The 20,743-nt window shown below is 40.5% G+C and overlaps 1 protein-coding gene across 1 annotated transcript in view; it reads right to left on the minus strand.

The window, feature by feature from the left end:
- LOC143161524 (von Willebrand factor D and EGF domain-containing protein-like) overlaps positions 1-13,772 on the minus strand; it is a 193,987-nt gene extending 180,215 nt beyond the window's left edge. The window contains exon 1 of the mRNA XM_076340608.1: positions 13,438-13,772. Coding sequence (XP_076196723.1) covers positions 13,438-13,534 — 97 coding nt within the window. The 5' untranslated portion in view covers positions 13,535-13,772. The remainder of the gene's footprint in view (positions 1-13,437) is intronic.
- Between the last annotated feature and the right edge of the window lie 6,971 nt (positions 13,773-20,743).

Below are 20,743 nucleotides of genomic sequence, written 5' to 3' on the forward strand. Positions count from 1 at the left end.
AGTAAAAAGCCATGGGGAAGGGGTTTGGCACAACAGACTTTTCTGGTTTTCCTTCAAAGCAGAAAGGACTGCTGGAAACCAGCACGAGGCTGCTGCTGCTACCAAGGGGTGACTGTTGTTCTCAGTCCTCCTGGGCAGATTTCCGTCTGCTGCCAACAACAGGATTTGCTGTGGTTTTCTGTAGGAACGGGATGGAGACAAATTCACAGTCAGGCTGACTGTAAAGCTCAATATTTTAGAGTAGGCGTTCATTGCTCTTTGCATGGTGCTATAGATGATAACCTTTTGTTCTCTTTCTCAGAGTTAACAGACCCATTTTCCTTTGGCCCTAAATGTGAAAGTGCAACAGGTATTCTAAACACAATGGGCATTTTATTTAAAAGGTTAAAAATCACACTAGTCTAGAAGAAAACTGTGATTTCCCATTGTTCATCACTGCTGTAGCCATCTTTGCTGCTCTGTGGTGTCAGACGGAGAGCTAGTGGGTTATTGCTATATTACGTTTCGCTGTGAAATCCAGTCAGACTAATGACTTTGGGGTCACTTGAGATTTACATAATTTATATTGATGACTTGCTGTTTAAAGTGTTTTACAAAATCAGGAAACAAATTGTAGGTTTTATAAAAATATCATAATTAAAAATTGACTTGTACTAACTGTTGGCTTCAGGAACGTGCATGAAGTTCAAGTATGATGGATTGTTTTGCTCAATGAAAACTATAAAAAACCAGGAGAGACTTATGATGATAAAAAGCATTTTTTTTTAGGTGGTTACATTATCAATCTTTATATTGAGCCAAATGCTGCTTGCATTTCTTCTGTGCATATTTTATTGACTTCATTGTGACCAATTGTGGAAGGAGAGCAATATTTGTATTATAGTGAAGAAATATTATCACATCCAAAATCAAAACGTGTTCTTGAATCAAGTATAAAACTTCAGAAGCCAGAAATCAAACACTTGTTTTAGTTATGTCTTTAATATGACTTAATCACTCTAGAATTTAGCAAACTGTGATAAATCTTTCTTCTATAAAAACAGAAGGAAAATTTTCTTGCCTTTCCTCTCTTTAGCAATCAAAATATTCAGATGGTGAATGCTATTTTTTCAATAGTTTGATTTGGGAGAAGCAATGAAAAAAACATGCAACAGGAATCTGTGACATGTACGGCTGGTCTCAATGTTTTTTTAATGAAAATGGGTTTGAGGGCAGCCGTTACAATGCAAAAATGAGGCAAACTCTGCTCTCCGTATGACTGGTCTATTCCCAGTGAACATCAATGGAGCTGGACAGGACCAACGGCCTTGAATTTAACACAGTATTACAGGGTTCATAAAATGAGATCCCTGTGTAAGAAATTAGGCACACTCTTCCATTTTATTTGGTATCAAACCAAGACTCAATTGTTTCAGCAGGATACTGAGATGTGCAGAAGGACTGCTAAAAATGTAAAGTTCTACCTTGTTGCTACAATTAGAGATGAAGCAAGAAATGCTTTCCTACGCCTTCCCCCTGGAAGAAGGGTGCTGGGGGAGACAAAATGTCCAAGCTCCAACCACTGCCCAGGAAAAGACTGAGCAGGAGCAGGAGACTGGAAATAGCAGATGTTGGGACCAGGTGGGCTCTGGGCAGGGTGGGAGGAAGGCAGAGTCCTGGGACAGTGGTGGATGGCACAACGGCACCAAAACATCTTGCTATAGCTCACCTTACAATCATGAACTCAAGAGGAATGAATCTGGTGGACAAATGCCTCTTATTTGTACGAGACATACTGTACAATTGCAGAAGCAGGGCAGTGCTAGCTGGAGGCTAGTTCTTTTTAATCCAAACCTTTCCTATAATGCAGCTGTGCGCGCACAGCAAGGAGCACTCTCTCATGATGAAATTACATGTTCAACAAGCTACACCTCGCAGTCATATAATATAATGGTCGTGCAAACAGGGAGAGAGACATCTTTCCGATGCACCTTCATGAAATTGGTTTGAAATAAGTTTTGATCTGTATGCCAGATATCTGTGATAATAAAAATGAAATTCCACTTAATGGCTACTTTTTCCCTAGTTTTGCAGCCCAATTCTGGTTTGCTTCACTATCTTACCTCACTGAGAGCCCTAAGAGAAGCCAAAACAGGATGGCAGTTTCTGTGAATAACAAATCTGAGAGTATGAGGCAAAAAGAAAAACATGGGAAGATATACGTCAAGCTTCCACGGTAATCACATAGTGTAAGTGGTATGTTAAACCCAAGAGACCAATTTTACGCAGTGGCTGTCCTAGAAATGCTCTTCTGCTATTTGGTGCTGTTTGTTATTGTCAGCTCGCACGTTCCTTCGCAGCTTCACTTGGGTTTCAAATGAACCATCACACGCTGATAAGTTTTCTGGGCCTTTATTTCCCAGTTCCCTGAATTATGGGTTAGTGGCAAAATCACACCGATAAAATCTTCCTGATGCCTTATCTGAGTTTCAGAAATAAATAACTTGTTGTGTTCACTCCTGAACTCTCTCACAAAATAGATCACTGGGGGTCACCAGAAAGAAGCAAAACTTTGTATTTAATCTGGAATGCTTATAAATTTATGCAGTGGTTTTCAGCTAATCTTTTATAGGGGATAATTTAGTTTTCAAAAACCAAGACAAATTATTTTTCTACAGACGACAGACATTTCCTACTAATGAAAATGGCATTATAGAAGGCCCATGTTAAAAAGAGAAAAAAAGGCTTGTGTGCAATTTCTCGCTGACTTAATTGCGTGCTGATACTGAAAAGACACTGTGATTTGAAATTTTACTCCAAGCTAAAATAAGATGCTCGCTTTTATGGTTTAGTAACCTGTGTTAGAATACTGGCTAATACAGCAGTATGAATTTTCATTTTTCAGCTGGGCTTAAACAAAGCAGTAATGATTTGGTTTTGGTAAAAAGTCACTGTAATATCTTTAAGTTTATAATTGTAGAAATATAGATTACAGTCTGTCAGAATTTGTTCCAGCTCTATGCTTGCAAATCTTAGATAATATATTGCATGAGGTGATGAGAGGTTTATCCAAGGATGCTTGAAAGGACAGCCTGCTCAGGTAGAAAGAAGAATATTTTCGTATACTTGGTGGGGAAAGAACAAAGGTAGCATGGGTGGAGTTCAGTGGGGATTTGAGGAAGAATTTGGCTCAGCCCTATTTTATTGTTCTTCTATTCATTCTTAGTGCTGAGCAAAGGCAAAGCTTCCCTGTGAATATTCAGCCAAAGGTCAGTTTGGCTCTAACGAAAACTGAGAACAAGTCAAGAAACACCTCATTTACCAAAATACATATATTTCTGTATTTTTCCAGTGGCTTGATGCCTGTCACGGGAGAGGCCAGTGTCTTGCAGGAGTGTTTGGATGTAGTGAGAGCAGACATCTGCCTGTGCCCAGGAAAGCTGCATAGTTCGTACTCCTGCCAGTGCACACAAATGCATATTCTTCCGTGCTTTGTCTTGTCCTCCTTCAGTCTAGGTAAAACTGACATTGTTTCCCCCTCCCATCTTGAATGCATATATTTTATAGCTAATGAAAAAGTTCAGGAAATATAACTGTACCTCATATTGATTTTGCTTTTATATAGTGCCTTTTCCCCAAATGGATGCCAGAATGCACTCTTAAAATCAAACTATATAGACCAATAATTTCTACCAGAATGGAAAAACATGGCAGCAGCTTAACAGCGCACTTCAGTGCTAGACAGCTCTTTAGGAAATTAAGGTGGCTTTAAGGAGCAGGAATAATCTCATGGCCTTGAAGAAGTTATTAGATATGGGTATGGAGCAAGACCCAGCGCAGCCTTTCTCACCCCCAGCTGCCTGCACTGGATGGGGGGGGGAGCGCCTCGCCAGCCCCTTGGCCAAACCTTCTGATATTAAAGAATAGGTGTTCCCAGGCATACCTTATAGGCTGAAATGTTATTCAAGCTATGAGGGCTCTTAAGACGTCAGATTTCAGTTCATGTAACAAATAGCGCAACAACCCCCAGCCCTTCATACACAGAATTTACACAAATATATTCCCGTTTAGCTGTCTGCTGTGTGCCAGCGGGTGCCTGCTGCCCCCAGCTCCAGGGCCCTCCCAAATTAAGGACTCTTTTGCCTTCAGTAAAACCATGATTTTTGTAAAGCATAAATTAAGTTCACTTTATCTTTTCTTTATGCAAAACATCCAATTCCTTTATGACCTCTCTTAAGCATAAAACAAGAGGGGATACAGGATACTCCATAGCTTTCTTTTTGCAGAAAAGGACCTTTGATTAAAAAAATGGTTGCAAATCAGTGTGTTAGAACATCGCTTCATAAGCACAAATGAACATAAATCACTTCTTTCTGCATTGTTGGGGACTCGCAAACAAGTATCATTACTAATATTGAAATTTACTGCCCCTTTTATTTAGCTTGTTCATTCTTCTAAAAAATGTATGCTTGGGTTAGAGCTGGTCAGGAATTTTAAGTGTTGATTATTTTATATGCTGTTAATACAACTTTTCATAACAATGTGCAAGTTTTGAGAAGACCTGTACTTTTTTTTGGTACAGGTTTCATTTTAGGAAGGGAGGCATTTGGAGGCTCACGCACTTGGGCATATGGTTTTGACCAAAAAACATGTGTTGATCAGCTGAAGGATCAGTTTATCTACCTGTCTAACTCTGTCCTGGAATTGCTTTATTTTTATTTTTATTTTTTATAAATAGCAAATATACATTACACCATAGAATGAATGAACCTGCTGTCCATCACAGTTATTTACACCTTTACAGTAGACGAACACATGGGAGGCTGACACTGAAGCTTTTATTCCAAGATGTATTTAATTACTAATAGAAAGTGAAACAGTTCAGATAAGAGATCTAAAGATATTCTCTCCAGCATAATTGATAGACCAGTTCTGAGGGTACTTGTCTGTGACAGAAGAGATTGATCCAGCTCCTGTATCCTAAAACACAACATCTTTCCTTTCAGAAGTGATTAACAAAATATCAGGCTATCAGTTAGCACTTTGGGTTTTTTCCAGTTTTGTCTCAGTGGGAAAGTAAATTTTTAATTGTTTTCAATTGTTAAAGCAATCAGACAGAAAAAAAAACCTTCCTGTGTGGATCAACAGCAGTTACTCAACCTGAAGTAGGTTATCTTTGGGAAGTCGCATAGGCTATAAACTGTGATGCAGATAATCACAGTGCAGAGTTGGGCTATAGCAGCCGTGAGCCCCTGGTGGAATTCAGAGGCAAAAATCCTACTTAATGGGTGGGTTTGTACGGTATATTGTTTGTGACCATCATAATTTTTCTTGCAGCATTTCTGCAGCACTAATTTTAGTGATAATTACATGAAATGGTGATAACAGTGGTGGCCAAAATGGTGTTTCCTATGCTTATGTACACATGTGGCCATCTGTGCTACCTTTTACGGGATCGCAACGTTTTAGTTTTATATTCAATTTAGCTGCATTGCAAGCAACATAAGTAGTAATATATTTTAAGGTTGTCAAAGGCATACCAGCTGCAAGGTTTTAAATCTGAGAACCTCACTGAAGGATCTTTCAGAAAGCCTGTGCTTCATTACCAGGGAAGGATTTCTCAGCAAATCTGATTAAAAGAAGCCAGAATAAAGTTGTCTGCTTCAAGGGTCTTAAAAAAATAAAATCCAGTACCACCACAAAAAACGGACTTTGGAAGACAGCTTGTTTTCTAGATAATCATCGTATATACAAGTACTAGTTAGTGTCTCTGCCGCCAACCTTTCTGAGTGAAGAAGCTCCTTCCAGCACAGTTTTTTGACCTTGTGAGTGCTTCTGTGCCGGCGTCCTTGGGAGCTGCGCAGGGCTGACCAGGCACAGCTCGCCAGGTCCCCTCGCATCCCGATGGCACTTAATGAGGATGCTTGGTATTCTCGGGAGGCAATCTGCAAGCTCAGACCTAAGACAGAAGATGAAGTTGTTTTGAAACAGCAGATGAATAATATTGTCAGAGGTGTGTAATGAGAGAAAGTGTCTACACACCCATGCAAGGAGTATAGGTAATAGCAAACAGAACAAGAAACATTAGCGGATAACAGACATTATGAAGCAGCAGGAATAACCGTGGGTGATTTTCATGACTAAAATATCAGTTATGGGGGAAACATGAAAAAGGAAGAAGTGAAGGAATGGAGGTGGGTAGTAGATTTATGATTTGTCAAAGCTATTTGTATTGCAAGGCAGCAATCATGTCAAGAGGAGAAAATAGTTGTAAAATTCCTCTGGGAGATGTATAGCTTGTGCTGGGATCATAGTCCGCAACTCAAATCCAGCTATCCTGAAGTACATCAGTATCTTTAAGCCTAATGCCCTCACACAAGCACACTCTAGGGACAGGGATTAAGTCGAACTTCAGCCCTCCACATCCAAGCCCGAGTGCTTCCACATGGCCATAGTCTTTGACTATATCTTAAGGAGATATCAAACCTTTTCCCATGTGAGGTGTGTTGCAGTGGGCAAGATTGTACCGGTGCTGTGCTGGGAGGCACAAGCGAGTCCTACCTGCTGCTGTTTCAGCAGATGCTGACCTGCCGGGCAGGGCACGCCGTGTCCCTGCATAGGTACCCCCACACAGGGACTGGAGGATGAACAAAACGCATCTTTGTCCCAGACCAGGAATGTTACGAGCTACTCCAGCCTTCCCAGTGTAACTGTTCACAGTGGTTTATTAGGGATTTCCTTTACAGGATCAATTGAAACAATTAGTCCAGGCAAAGGACTGAAAATTTTTTGAAACTGGAGGATTCCTATTTTCAACAATTGAGTGAGACTTCTAAAGGATGTTACAGGAGAAAAGGAGCCCAAATGCATCAGGAATGTTATGGGGTGTGGGTGGCTGAGTCCCACTGGCACTTACAAGACTTTCTGTTGGAGCAAAAACCAACTTCTGGGGTGGTTATGGGCTAGGTAAGGGAGACGGTTAGCTTTCTTTTACTTTTATTTTTATTCTGCTTTATACACATTCAGAAAATGAAATGTCCACATATTTTAGCACTTAAAGAATGAGTTGCAAGTACATTGGGGTAGGAAATAGCCTCCTCTTCATTTTCCTTATATTTCTTGCAAAAGAGAAGCAAGGAATTAATTAGATTTCACCCTGTTTATGTCCTTGTTGCTAGCTCTAATCTTAACATCTAATAAAAGAACAGTGCAAATGGCTCTGTGAATTTTTACATATTTTTTTCTCTAGCCCATTAAGAAAAGAACAGAGCTGATGATAAGGTAGCCTGAGTGAATCAAAGTATCTATGCTGTGTTATTGAGGGAGGCTGAGTCACAGTCAACTAATTTTATAGCATACCCATAGTTGATTATAAAGGAAATAATTAGAGGAAAGGGACAAAGAAGACTATTAAAAATAATCTCTGAAAGATGTTTGTGAATCTGCCTATTCTGGTAGCTGGACCAGCTCAACAAATAACATATCTGACTAATGCAGTGAGGTCTAATAATGTTAATTCTAAAGAAGTTTTTAATTATTAAGTTACAATAACAAAACATTAGCTTAGCTATTAAATAAACTAGTGACTGAATTTTACCTCCCTTTGCTCTTCATATAGGTCTGTAGAAAATAAGTGAGAGAAAATTCCATGAAAAGTTTTCGTGACAGTCAAACTTCAGCAAAATACAGTTTTAAACAGAGATGAGAAGCAAGCGGGAGCTGACATAATACAGGCTCCTTTCTGTAGAGGAACGGTCCAGTTCAGATCCCAAGTCATTCTCCACATTTACCATTGAACTCGTTATAGAGCTATTAATTTAGGAACTTCCAAGAACCCTCTCATCTCTGTGTCATCTTCTAGACTTTTTCCGTAGACTTTTGCCTGCTGAGAGTTAGTGAACACAAGTTAAACGCAACTTGATCAGCCATTTAAAAAATGAAGAGAAAGTAAGGCTGCGGGAATGTTATGCCTTTTCTTATTAGCATAAGGAGGAGGAAAAGCTGGGGTATCCACCAGTTCATGGAAAGTGCAAGAGCTACCGAGCTGATGAGGCATTAGCAAGATACTACATGAGGGACCATTTACTGAAACTGTCAACGCACAAAGCTGTCAAGGGACAGTTGAGTTGTAAAATGCTCCAGCTACCGCAGGAGATGCATTACATTATTGTGGTACGCAGATAAATTGCTATCCAGCTCATGGAAGCTGCTTTGTGAACAAAATAGGGGAATACAATAAACTCACTCTCAATCGATGAATTAATATAAAACCAGCAAAAGGAGCAGAGCAGACTACTACAATCCCTCAACTATATTAGGCAATCAATTTTTTTTCCTTTCAATATGTAGAATATTCCCTTGCGGCTCCCCGTGGATGCCATGCAGTGTGAACACAGCAATCAAAGTAATAGATGCCAGAATAATCAAAATAATATGTGTCAGAAAAAAGCAAATGAGTATATACATTCATTAAGAAAACCTCCTAAGAGCTTAACAGACAAAACTCTTTCCAGAAAAGCTGTACAAACAATTGCATGCACTAACACATGGTTTTACTGGTGTTTCAAAGTCAGATGAAAAATATTCTTCAAACTAATGCACTTTTTTCAGATTTCACCATAAATAATCTCTACTTAGGGCAAAACACATAGTGTAGCTGCCACAGTGAAAGTAATAAAGGTTCGTAACTGAAGGTAAAATACACCACTTCGAAGAAAACTTAAAAATCATTAAAGAAGCAATGTACTCTGCCCACCAGGTGTTAAAGACAATATCCATTTTTGTAGTAGCTTGGGCATCAGCTATGTCCAACACTAAATTTCCACCTGTGAAGTGACAAGACGGACACTTCATCCAGGAAGAAAGTAGCCAAAAACTCAGAACAAACCCACAAATATCCAAGGAAACAAACTGGTAGACAGAATCAGACAAATCAGTAACCTGGCTGCCTTGAGAACATTTCCCAGCAAACTGTTCAAAGGGATACAGCACAAACCCAGTTAAAAATAAACAAAACGGTACTTCTCACAATATTCTCAGCCTTTTGAAGCAGCAAGCCTAGGTCACAAAAAAAAATTGGAGGAAATACTTTGGAATGAAAGAGCCTTTTCCAAAGCCAGAATTGTTTTATTAGGCTACAGAAGTGGCCTAGGAATAAGTAGGAAAAAAACAGGAAAGAAATTCTGTCTCTAATGAAGTTAGTGCAGGAATGACTCTTCCCTCTTTTCTTCAACTATATTTGTATGATAACGTAGGTGTAGCATTTTGGAAGTGAATGGATCCTTTCCTGATTAAAATCAAAGGGGATTTGGGGAAAATTCCTGGTATTGGTCATCTAAAATATGTTAAGTAGTCTAAAACCCACCAACAATACTTTGTGTCCCCTTGAGTTTGTGTGTGTAGCCATTTGACTTCAGAGTTTACAAGGAAGATGGAGAAAGGTTTAGCATTTTTATTACACTCCTATTTACTATATTGGCTTTCAGTTATGAGTTGTGCTGCAGTTAACGGGGCTAAGTTGTGACTCATGAGGCCTCGGTACAGATCTCAGCTCCACCAAAGGATTTTCTTCATGACCTTGAGCCACTTCACATCTCCATCCCATCTGTAAAACAGAATGATGATGCTTCCTCTCCACAGCAATTTGTCTTGTCAATTTAGGAACAAACACTGATTTGTCTTGACTACTTGCAGCTCCTATCGATTGCAAAGGAAGTTAGATGTATACAATACTTCTTTCGATTTGGCATTTGGAGACAAAATAACTTTGAGGAACTGGACCATTAAAGCAAACATTTTGGCCATGAATGTGCTATACTGTTATGAACAGCGTCTAATAAAATGATCCTCAATTTTAGTACAGCATAGAGTAATAAATAGCTGTTAAGGAGTTTAAACAGCAAACATATTTGGCAGGTCAATGGGAAATAAGCAAAGCCTTGAGAGGTGCAGTAGAAAGGCAGCCCTCTCACACCAAACATTTTGTAAGCCTGTATAACTTTGAAAACAACTATTAATTTTCATCAGAAGATTGGAAGGCAAATGTGTGAGCTAAAAATTATTTCCCTACCAAATTTCAAAGTCCTAAAATCCAGTAGTGACATACTGATGCTGCTCAGGAGAGTTACAAACACATTCATTATAAGGTGAAAGAGGTTCCCTCACCCCCAGACTGTAACAGCCGCCCGATTTTGCCTTCCTTATGAAAGAACTGTTATGCAGTAAGGATAATCGTGTTGTCTTTCAGATAAAAAGGAGAGGAACGAAAAAGTTATCAGCAAACAGAAATCATTGTACAACCCCTGCTACTAGCTTCACCTTGACAGCACATTATCAGATAAGATCAGATCTCACTCTTAGTTCAAACAATACAAACTGGATTAATTCCAGACAATGAGGCCAATGGGGTTACTTGATGTTGACAGAAACTTAAATAAGAGGGAAATAAAATATTAACCTGTAAACAACTTTTGATAATTAAAAATAATATCAGGAGAGAAACATGCTGTAGATTGTTCCTCTCCCTTTGGGAGTTGTTACTGCTTATTTGCCATGGGCAGGGAGCCTTGGTTTTACTTCTGTAGGAAAGCATTCAGCAGGCTATTTTTTGTTTGCATAGTGCTATAAATGCCTGCTGTGCTTTCCACAGCGCGAAGACATGGAGCCAGAATAATCCCAGTGTAATTTCTAAAGTCACAGGAATGTCCCCGACCAAACCCACTCATGGCCTGAGCGCTTGATCCCTGCAAGCTGTTTCCAGGCCAGATACCCTGGGGCTTGCCTGGGGGTGTTTGCACCCCTCCTGTGCTTGGGGGCCCAGAGGGTGGCAGGAGCCCTGGAGCTCTAGGGAGTTGCTGGGGACCTGGGTGGCACGTTTGAGATCTGACCAGGGGACGGGAGGGATTGTCATCTGCAGTAGGTACAGGAAGCAAGTGGGAAAGCTCCTGAATAGTTTGAATTATTCCTTTTGAAATACTCATGGGAAAAGGTTTTCTGAGCTCCAGTAGATTTTTGCTTAAAGCATGGAAAGTCCATGGCACTCAGATTTTACAGCAGAAGCTCACAAGTCAGATCGTGGGTTGCTTGTGGGTAGTACACAAAGCAGATTACACACTCTGATTTTCATTTCATTCTTCTAGTGAAAGCAAGACCAGCGTTTATAAAATTGCAAGACATTGAGTAATTTTTGCCATGCTAGACTATTCTCATTTACTTTCTTAAATCAAATTAGACCGTTCCGATCATTTGAGAATGCACCGTCTTTTCCCGCTGGCTGTAGGCACCTAGCCTTCCCCCGACACCATCCTCTCTCTTCTCCTCTTTCTTCACCTCAGGATATGCTCAAATTTTTTCTTACGTGTTTCGGAGTTGAGGAAAATCCACAGGAGTGAACTTGCAAACAATTAATTGTATCTGATTTTACTATATATGTAACACCTTGCAGTGAAGCTCCAGTGGATTCCGTGAGCTTCAAGGAAGACTGGCGCCTTTGCAGGAAACTCATGTCCAAATTAAAAACTTTTTCAATTATACGTTATGAAAAGGCTCCAGAGGGGACGGGGAGCAATTCCATCTCGATGGTGATGTTACAAGCAACTATCTGTTTTAAGATAAATACTTTTGTCTAAAATACCTCTATAAAAAAATCTATTGTCTCTTTCTTTTGATTGACTTATTTACAGAATTTCATCTGAGAAAAATCTGACAAGCTCTGTGTTGTGTCAGGCCTCCCACATCTATGATTCACTGAGTTGCTTTTGTCCCTGATGCTTTACTTAATCTTCTACCAGAGAGCAGCTACAGACATTATTGGTAACCCTTTCATGTTTCTCAGTCACAGGAAATGATGAAAAAAACCCAAATAATGAGAATATTCTCCATCACTGGGAGCTTCGTTCCCTAAAATAAGGCTGCAGAAGATGATAAAATTCTTCCTTGGTCTTTCAAGGACTTTTTCATCTTCTCTTTCTTAACGAGGCATCTGCAAAAGCTGTTTGGTCAGACGTTCCTTATTCACAGTTAAATTCTTATGGGATTAGTAGGTTTGTTATACTCAGAGTACAAAAGTAAACAGCATATGGCTCTGTTAATATCCTTATAATGTCACAACACAATCTGTCAGAACGTAAACTTGTTTGAGCAGTTTCATTTACTTCAAGTTCACACCACGAAAAAAAGAACCAACAAGTCTTATGAATCCTTCCGCATCACCTAAGAGGCAGCAAGCTATTTCTTAATTCTTGTTTTGTGTTCCCAGTTTAATAAGTATGTCTATAAATATTACCTTTGGTAACAAAAATACAGTGGAAAATACAGTTACTTAGTTACTAGGAGTTAAAAGGTCATTTCCCATTTGATGGAAAGCTTGTTCTATCAGGTAAGTAGCTGCTACACTCCATAAAACTGGCAACCCTTCGAAAGGTTCCAGAAATTAAAGGCATTGTTTGAAGATAAAGGCAATAAGGTCATTTGCCTTGTGTTCAGTCCTGCAAACCTTTCTGGGTGACCCTTTGATATTCAAATGAAGAGTGCTTTAAATTGTTTTATCTTCATAGGGCTCATGAGTGCTGGCTGGCAATCACTTTTAAGACTAGTTGAAACTCTACTGGAATTACATTTTGTAAAATATTGCAAGGCATTTCCATTAAGGGGGGAGTGCCTGCACAGCGTTTGCCAGAGCTGTGTCCATAATCACTCACAGTACTACGCACTGGTCTTACCGCTTTTCTCAAGTTTTTTTATTAACTCTGCTTTTACTAGTTGAATAATGTCTAACATGATTTTCAATGTATTCCTGCAGTAGATTAATAAAGCTGTATAAACAAGTTACATATGTAAAATCTATGTCCTCTTCAAACTCTATGCTAGAGTGGAACAAGCCTTACATTTAATGAGTACAGTCGTAGAAAAATTACTCATGAACTTTTTATTGCCAGAGACTGTATAGCTGTGTATTATTATATGTGTAATTAACTAATCTATAATGTTGCACTGATATATGGTGTATATACTTCTTTCCTTAGAGGAATAGATTCTTATTTTAAAGCTGTTTCTTCTTTTATGGTTCATTTCATATATTCCATTTATGGGAAAATGTTATGAATATTCTTTAAATCACTTGATTCTTTTTAGTAGGAAGTAAGAATCTTCACAGGTTTGTAATTTCTTTATTAAAAAATAAAAAGAAAAAAAAAAGGAAAGTGAAAGTCCTCTAATGGACAATAAACATTGTGTGCTGTAAGCCTGCTTGGGTATCACTGCGACCTTCTTCATTACCTTAGAAGTTGTTTATTTTAACCTTACTTCCATTCTATTTTGGAGACTCCTTCTAAGAATAGCCCTCTATCACTCTAACCCACATTCAAAAGTAGATGTAAACAAGATCATCTCAGTTTAAAATATACATGAACTCTCTCCCCCAAATGACTATCAAATAATTAAAAAGTACAAAATCCTTACCTAATGGAGCTGACTCAGTGCTAATGGCCAACAAGGGAATCCAACAGAGGTAGGCAACAAGTTGGAGATGCTGATGGAAAGGAAAGGGCTGCTGCATGTTGTCCAAGATAGGTTTTATCCATGCATCTGCAGTCGCTTAGAAGTTAACTTTTGAAGTACTAAACTTTGCGGGAAAAGCCATCAGCCTGCCTGCCTGTTTCAATTTTTTTTTTTTTTTTTCCTTTCTTTCGTTCTTTTCAATCCACTCTCTTGGAGAGGGCTTAATGTGTCATTAATCCCAGAATTTCCAAGAGGGAAGCCCTCCAGCTATACACAAACCACGCTCACCCCCCCCACACACACACACAAACAGATCGGCAGAAAGCACGTGTCCCTGCAGCTGCTCCGGCTGCAGCTGCTCTGATTTACACACCCGGTAACACACCCGCGCACACGCGGAGGGTAAGAACAGCATGTACCCTCAGTGTCGGTGGTAGGAGGTGATCCTGGAGAAATTAGGGCTGTAAACCAAACGTGCCTCTTTGTGAGGATTTTAAAGCAGACCACACTAAGTGCAGATTACTGCAGGCACATCTGACACTGTGTTTATATGAGAGGGGTTTAAAAAATGCTAAAATATCAGCTTACAAATAGTTTGTTTTTCGCTTCAGATTGCTGGGGGTTACATTCATGCAAAACTGTTTCAGAAGTGGTCTGTGAAACGCAAACAGCAATCCTGAAGGTTTGTGTCTTGGGTCGATGTATCATTGCTTGGTATTTTAGAGAACAGTCCTTTGCTGCTGAAATAAAGTGCGGCAGCATTTGCTCTGCCAACCCGCCCTGAAAAATGAGATGTACGTTTCAGAAGGTCGGCTCACCAGCAATTATAACAGAAATAGAAAACAGAAGCAAACGGCAGTGAAAGAATTCAATCACTCATGTTGCTCAATCACATTTTTCTGAAGTTTTGTCTCATTGGAAAGTGCCCTGTTGTTGCCGCATGGGTCTTTTGTGATACTTCTAGTCAGTGTGAACAATGTTGACTGCATGACAATGCATATTGCCAGCTTAATGCGCAATATGAAGAATTTGCTATTAAATCACGTGCTATACTCTGATATTCACGGCGTTTTATTTAGAAAATATTGTATCCCCACCCACTGTTTAGTGTTTTCCATACCTGCCAGCGCTTCTTTTCTTTGAGTTGTCAAGTTTGATTATTTTGTGTCTGCTTGATTAAGTGAGGATATTGTGAATTATTTGGTAACAGAGTAATACACAAGTCTGTAAACATTCCATGCAAATCACTGTGAGGAGCATTTCATCTAAAAGCATCAATAAAGCCGTTAAAAATATTTTGCCGTACAGCCAAGGAGTTTCAAATGTGGTTCATTTGGCTTAACTACATCCCTTGAGGAGTTTTACCACTGGATTACCTTGAGGGAAATGTAGGTTATTTATGAAGAAACTTCTAAAACTTTTTTCTTAATTTTGATTTTGGATTTCGATGCTGCAAAATTGCTGCTTTTAACAGTCCCATTGGATTGGCGATCTCATAGGCCTGATTTGTAGCCCTTTGGGAGTCTTTGTGAGTCTTTCCATTGATTTTACTGACATTTAGATTATATTCCTTCAAGCTCCTTCAGACTCCAAGCCCAGTATTTCTGATTTTTTTTTCCTAAGAGATCCCCAACCATTTCTTGAGTACAAATGTATGACAAATGACAAAATTCCAGTTTATTTTAAACAGGACACAATTTCTACCTTTACATGGCTTTCTCAGTTAATACTTGAATTTATTTGTGGCAGTTTCTACACACTGATGGGGGCCCGATCTTCTTTGACTCTAAGTTTTGGCCTAAAAGGCATAGCTCTAATGTTTAACTCCAGGTCAGACAATGAGGTGCAAATATTCCCCATTTCCCATTCTCCGAGACCAAGACAAGACCTTATAGAAGTCAGAAAAATAGCAAACAGCACCTTCTCTCTCCCCCCAACCATTAATCTAAAAAATCATGGGAAAGTAAAACCATGGAGAAGCTGCATAAAAGTATTGCAAAATGCTCTCACAGTCTCCACACCATTAACCTCAGTAAGAGGAGAAACTGAAACTCCCCAGAAAGTTGGCGTTGTCAACTGTGGGTAGTGAAGACTTGAAACAATTAGCTTCACCGTCTGTACAAAAGGACAACACAACACCGAAGGCCCGACACTAGTCCTTCTTGTATTAAATTAATTTTCAATGGTAGGGGTGGATACGGGGAGTTAAAGCGAGCCAAAAGTCACAGCTGGAAGCTGGCAGCAGCATTTCAGACTTGGCCAAAAATTGTTTGATGGATACGCATGTTAGATATTCAGATCTCTTCACTTTATAAGAAAGAGACAGTGTTTGCCTGAAACATCCCACTCAGCAAGTTGGTGTTGCGATGCTGGGAATGGGCTGGAGGACCTGTGCTGACTCGGGGTGGAGAGGACCGGGCAGCCCACGGGGAGGTAGCAGACGTAGGAGGAAGGCTGTGGGAAGAGTATTAAGAACAACAATTTTTGCTTTTCTCTTCAGATGCAAAACCAAACCTCAGGATGGGACTGAATGATAAAAATGCAAATACCTTGAAGGCCTCCAAAAATGTGACTTTTTGACACTTTGTTCCAAGTATGAAATGCTCAGGCTCCCGAGTCAGTGTAGGAGATTTAAGAGTTGCATGCAGAAGTCCTGGGCAATAGTGAAGTTTTGAGGGATGAATCCCATCACTCAGGTATCTTCTGAAGGTCATGTGGAAGTGTCCATCTACCTGGATCCCCCAGGAAGGAGAAGAGAGGGCAATACCATGTTCTTCTTCTCAAAAATAGAGTGTGGCTAACACTTTCCTTTTGCACTTGAGCCAGCAGACAGTTGTACAGTCCTTTTAAGCACTGACACACTCATTAGAAACTGATCTAAAAATGACAGTCCAGGTTTATTTCCTGCTGCTTCCTATGAGGAATACCCTCACTATGAGGCTGTCCCCTGAGGTGGCTTTCTAGGCATAGAAGAGATTTGTAATTCATGGGTGACAAAGAGAGCATGGCCCTGCCTGTACACACACTTTCCTAGTAGGACAGAGTCCTTCAGAGGGAAGAGACATCTTCATTAAATAATATAAATTTTTTTGCGAGTCTGAATTTACACATTTACGCGTGCCAAAACCCTCCTCTGTGCATTTCTGTTTGCTTGTTTTATCTAATCGAAAATACCTGCCAAGTCCAGTGACAAGGAATAAACTCGCTGTGCTCCTAGGGCAATCCCTTCTCTGTTGATATGGGCTAGCTGTGTCCACTGACTCTTGCAATCCTTTCTGCAGCTTCCGAGCAGGTGGAAAGGTGGGCATAATGGATTTTAACTGAGTCCCAGCAGTCTCCAGGAAGCACCCCCCGCCCAAGAATTTTCCTAAAAGGGATGAGAAGGGGTTCAGGCCTGGAATTCGCTCTCTCTGCTGTTGGCTCCTATTTCTTTCAGTCATCTCTGTCCATATATTTTAAAGAAATGCCAAGCACTCTTACTATAACCAAGGTACAGTATTCACGCACCTCGTTAACCCAAACAACTACTCTATCTCACCACTCATTTCAAGACTGCACAGGTGAGTGACATTACATGGGAGGAACTTCATCTCAGCTTATGCCTAGTTTGGGGAAATAAACAGTGGTCACACAGTGATTAGATCTTGTGTTTTCCTCTGTTTTGTGTTCTAGTGTATAGAACACAGCATTTCTGGTTGTTCAGAAAATAATACGAGAAGTAGTACACGTAATTCACAGGACCAAGCTCTTCATTTAAGTGAGGAGTAGTTGTGATTTTTAGGGTAATAATTCATTATACAAAAGCATACCCCCCTTTGCACAGCTCTGGGAGTATAGAGAGTGATTTGTACGTTTGATCATTTGGTGTGTTTATCTTCCTGCTTCTAATTCCCTTGTGGGAGAACTCTGATGGTTTTCAGTGCATCACTCCTCATTAGCCAGTGGGCCAAACTATGGGAGTTCAAACTCTAAAGCAGAGATAAAGTGAAGAAACCTATTCATTATCTCCAGGTTTTTTAAGGGTATACAGATCATGAGTGCTTGGGCTCTGAGACAGCATAAGTGAACCTATTAGAGGAATTAAATCAATTCCTTATAACTACGCTGCCCCTTGGCATGGATCAAAGTCGGATGTGATATCTGACCTGACGTGGTGCACCCATAGCTCTGGGTGGGCAGGGGGATGAACCTCTCTTTTGCTCTCTTCACTGTTTTGCCACATGCGTTGCCCTGGCCATCTGAACTTTAGGTGGGTGCAGCGTGCCCTTATTAAATTTGCAGCGTGCACCATCAGCGCTCTTCTCGGATGGACACCTCTGCCGGGGCAGGTGAGCTATACGTGAGCCAAGCACCCTGTGAACTCGTGTGTGCTAGGGCACGGTCATGACTGAGGTGTGCATTCTTCATACGAGTTCCTTACTTTACTGGAAGACACCAAACTATTGCAGAGATGTCAATATAAATCACATCTGTAATTCACCTCTGCTCCAGAGTGCCCTAAGACATTTCTAAGAGAATGGGTGTCATTGCTCAGCAGCTCAAAACCAAAAATGACTTTTCTATGTGAAGAGATTGGCAATTAGCAAATGCTAATAAAAAGAGAACACCCGTGTCCAAACTGTGTATATTGGAACTGGCTGGGGACTTCTCATCAGAATCTATTTTCAAAAAAGTATATGATTTCCACAAAATCAGTAGGAAAGAGATAAATTTTTTAGAAATCTTTTTTGTTCTTAGATCAGCTCAGTATTTCTTTCATTTTTTGTGAGCTGCTCTGGTGCCTGAATCAGTCATGGTCCTGTCTTCCACAAGGAACTGCTTCAGCTTCTGTGAACATCATTTATTGTGCAACTTAGGTGAAATGGATTACTTGATTAAAAAACCCCCTGCATTTTGATTGTTCTTCTGCAAAATTAATATTAGTAAGTATGGAAGTATCACAATACTCTCACGGAGTGGAAATACTCAAAACACTTTTACATTGTCCAATAACAAAGGATATAGTAGGGAAAAGGAATTGGACTTTTTCTGAAAAACGTCTTTGTCTGTTCTCCCTAAGTTTTGACTTATCTTGACTGGATAGTAAAAAGAAATAGTAAGAAAAATGGCTACTCCTAGCCTTGATTAACAAGAGACAGATAACACCAATACAAAAATCACTATTACTCAGAAAAATTGCAGACTGAATTTTCTCATTGAGTGAACTTCCCATTTAGGAAACAGTTTCCTTTGAAATGACAGCAGAAAGGCATTTCACAGGAGTTTTTCATCAGTATTAGCAGTAGAAAGGCATGAAGTGGAAAGGTGTGGCTCCTCCCTTGAACCACTTCATTCAGCCTTTTTCTGGAAGTTTTCTTTTTGAAGAAATCAAAATCATAAAGGGCAACCAGTGTAGTGCCAATCCTCTCCCCCGATCTTCCAGCCAGGAGTAATAATGAGACTCAGAGCAGAAACACCAGGTTTAATAACAAAAGGTGGGATTTTGGCTTGGGTTAAAAACAGCATAAAACTGGCATTAAAACTGACTATCCATATATCTGTCATCTCTTCTTTCATCCTCCTTTTCCATCTTAGCCGTTACAATTTGATCTTGTGAGAGAGTCTGTGTAAGCAGATGTTGTGTTCAAAGACAGCTCGATTACTGCAAGTGGCCTTGGCAGGGCTCCTCTTGAGCGGACTCAATGGTTGCTTCTACTTCTTCAACACAGATGTTGCCTCTTGAAGGCTTTTAGACTGCTGAATGAGCAAGGGATGCTAAGAGTAAATAATAAAAAAAATCATAGCTGTACCAAAAATACGATATAAATGGTACCAAAATGTAAAATATGGCTAACTAGTGGATGAATGAAAATAAGCATGTTGTGGTTTAACCCCAGTCAGCAACTGAGCCCCACACAGCTGCTCCCTCACTCCCCCCCGGTGGGATGGGGGAGAGAATCAGAAGAGCAAAAGTGAGAAAACTCGTGGGTTGAGATAAAGGCAGTTTAACAGGTAAAGCAAAAGCCGCACACGCAAGCAAAGCAAAACAAGGAATTCATTCACTACTTCCCGTCAGCAGGCAGGTGTTCAGCCATCTCCAGGAAAGCAGGGTTCCGTCACGCGTAACGGTGACTTGGGAAGACCAACACCATGTCGCGGATGGAGTGAGACTGCACTTCACTCGTAAGAGAGAAGCAACGATACAGTTTATTGATAGAAAACAGTGAGTTAAAGTGTGAGTTAACAAAGTTCAATGGTAAATGCGACAGTGATTTAACAAGATTTGATGGCAAGGTACACTTGATTCTTTACTGCATAGAGGACAGGGTCAGACAAAACTGTCAGGGAGACCCTCCCGTTGAGCCGTGAGGTTCAGAAAGGACCCCCTTGCTTTCTTAACTCCTTCTCAGAGAGGAGTCTAGGTGTGGCTGGATCCAATCCTAGTCCCAGGCTTGGTCAACGGTTTATGTCTAAAGGATTATATGTGCGTAACCAATCCTTTATATCACTTAGCTAAGATTTCAAAGTTTAGCATGCTATTAGTCACTTACCGAGTATCTGTTGCGACAAGAAATCTCTCAACCTCGAGGAGTAACCTTGAGAGGCGTCCCTACTCAAGGGGAGATCCCACCGTGCAGCCTGCTGCCGTGCAGGAGAGCTCAACGGGCCCTGGGCTGTCCACTATTTATAGAGTAAGATGATTGACTTATAGTCATATTTGCATATCAGCAGGTCATTTGGGTCACTGCTCCAGGCAGCCCTTGGCTACTGTGTTGCCATCCATTCCCAAAGTCCAGCATAACCTGGATGCAGCCATCATGACCCCCACTGGTGGTCATTGCTTACGCAGAGCAGGGGGAGCACACCGCCACATGCCATCACTCCAAACGTCCCTCCCTTCCTGCTTCTTCCCCCAGCTTTATATGCTGAGCATGACGTCATATGGTGTGGAATATCCCTTTGGTCAGTTGGGGTCAGCTGTCCCCGCTGTGTCCCCTCCCAGCTTCTTGTGCCCCCCCAGCCTGCTCGCTGGTGGGGTGGGGTTAGAAGCAGAAAAGGCCTCAGCTGTGTGTCAGCACTGCTCAGCAACAACTAAAACATTGGTGTGTTACCACATTATTCTCATACTAAATCCAAAACACAGTGCTATACCAGCTACTAGGATGAAAATTAGCTCTATCCCAGCCAGGGATAGAGTGGCAGAGACAGAGACCAGGACAAAGTGGCAGAGAAATGGGAGTATTACAGCGTAGATCACTCCCCTAATTTGATTCAATTGCCTTTCTAC

This window comes from Aptenodytes patagonicus, chromosome 6, assembly GCF_965638725.1.
Source record: "Aptenodytes patagonicus chromosome 6, bAptPat1.pri.cur, whole genome shotgun sequence".
NCBI lineage: Eukaryota > Metazoa > Chordata > Aves > Sphenisciformes > Spheniscidae > Aptenodytes > Aptenodytes patagonicus.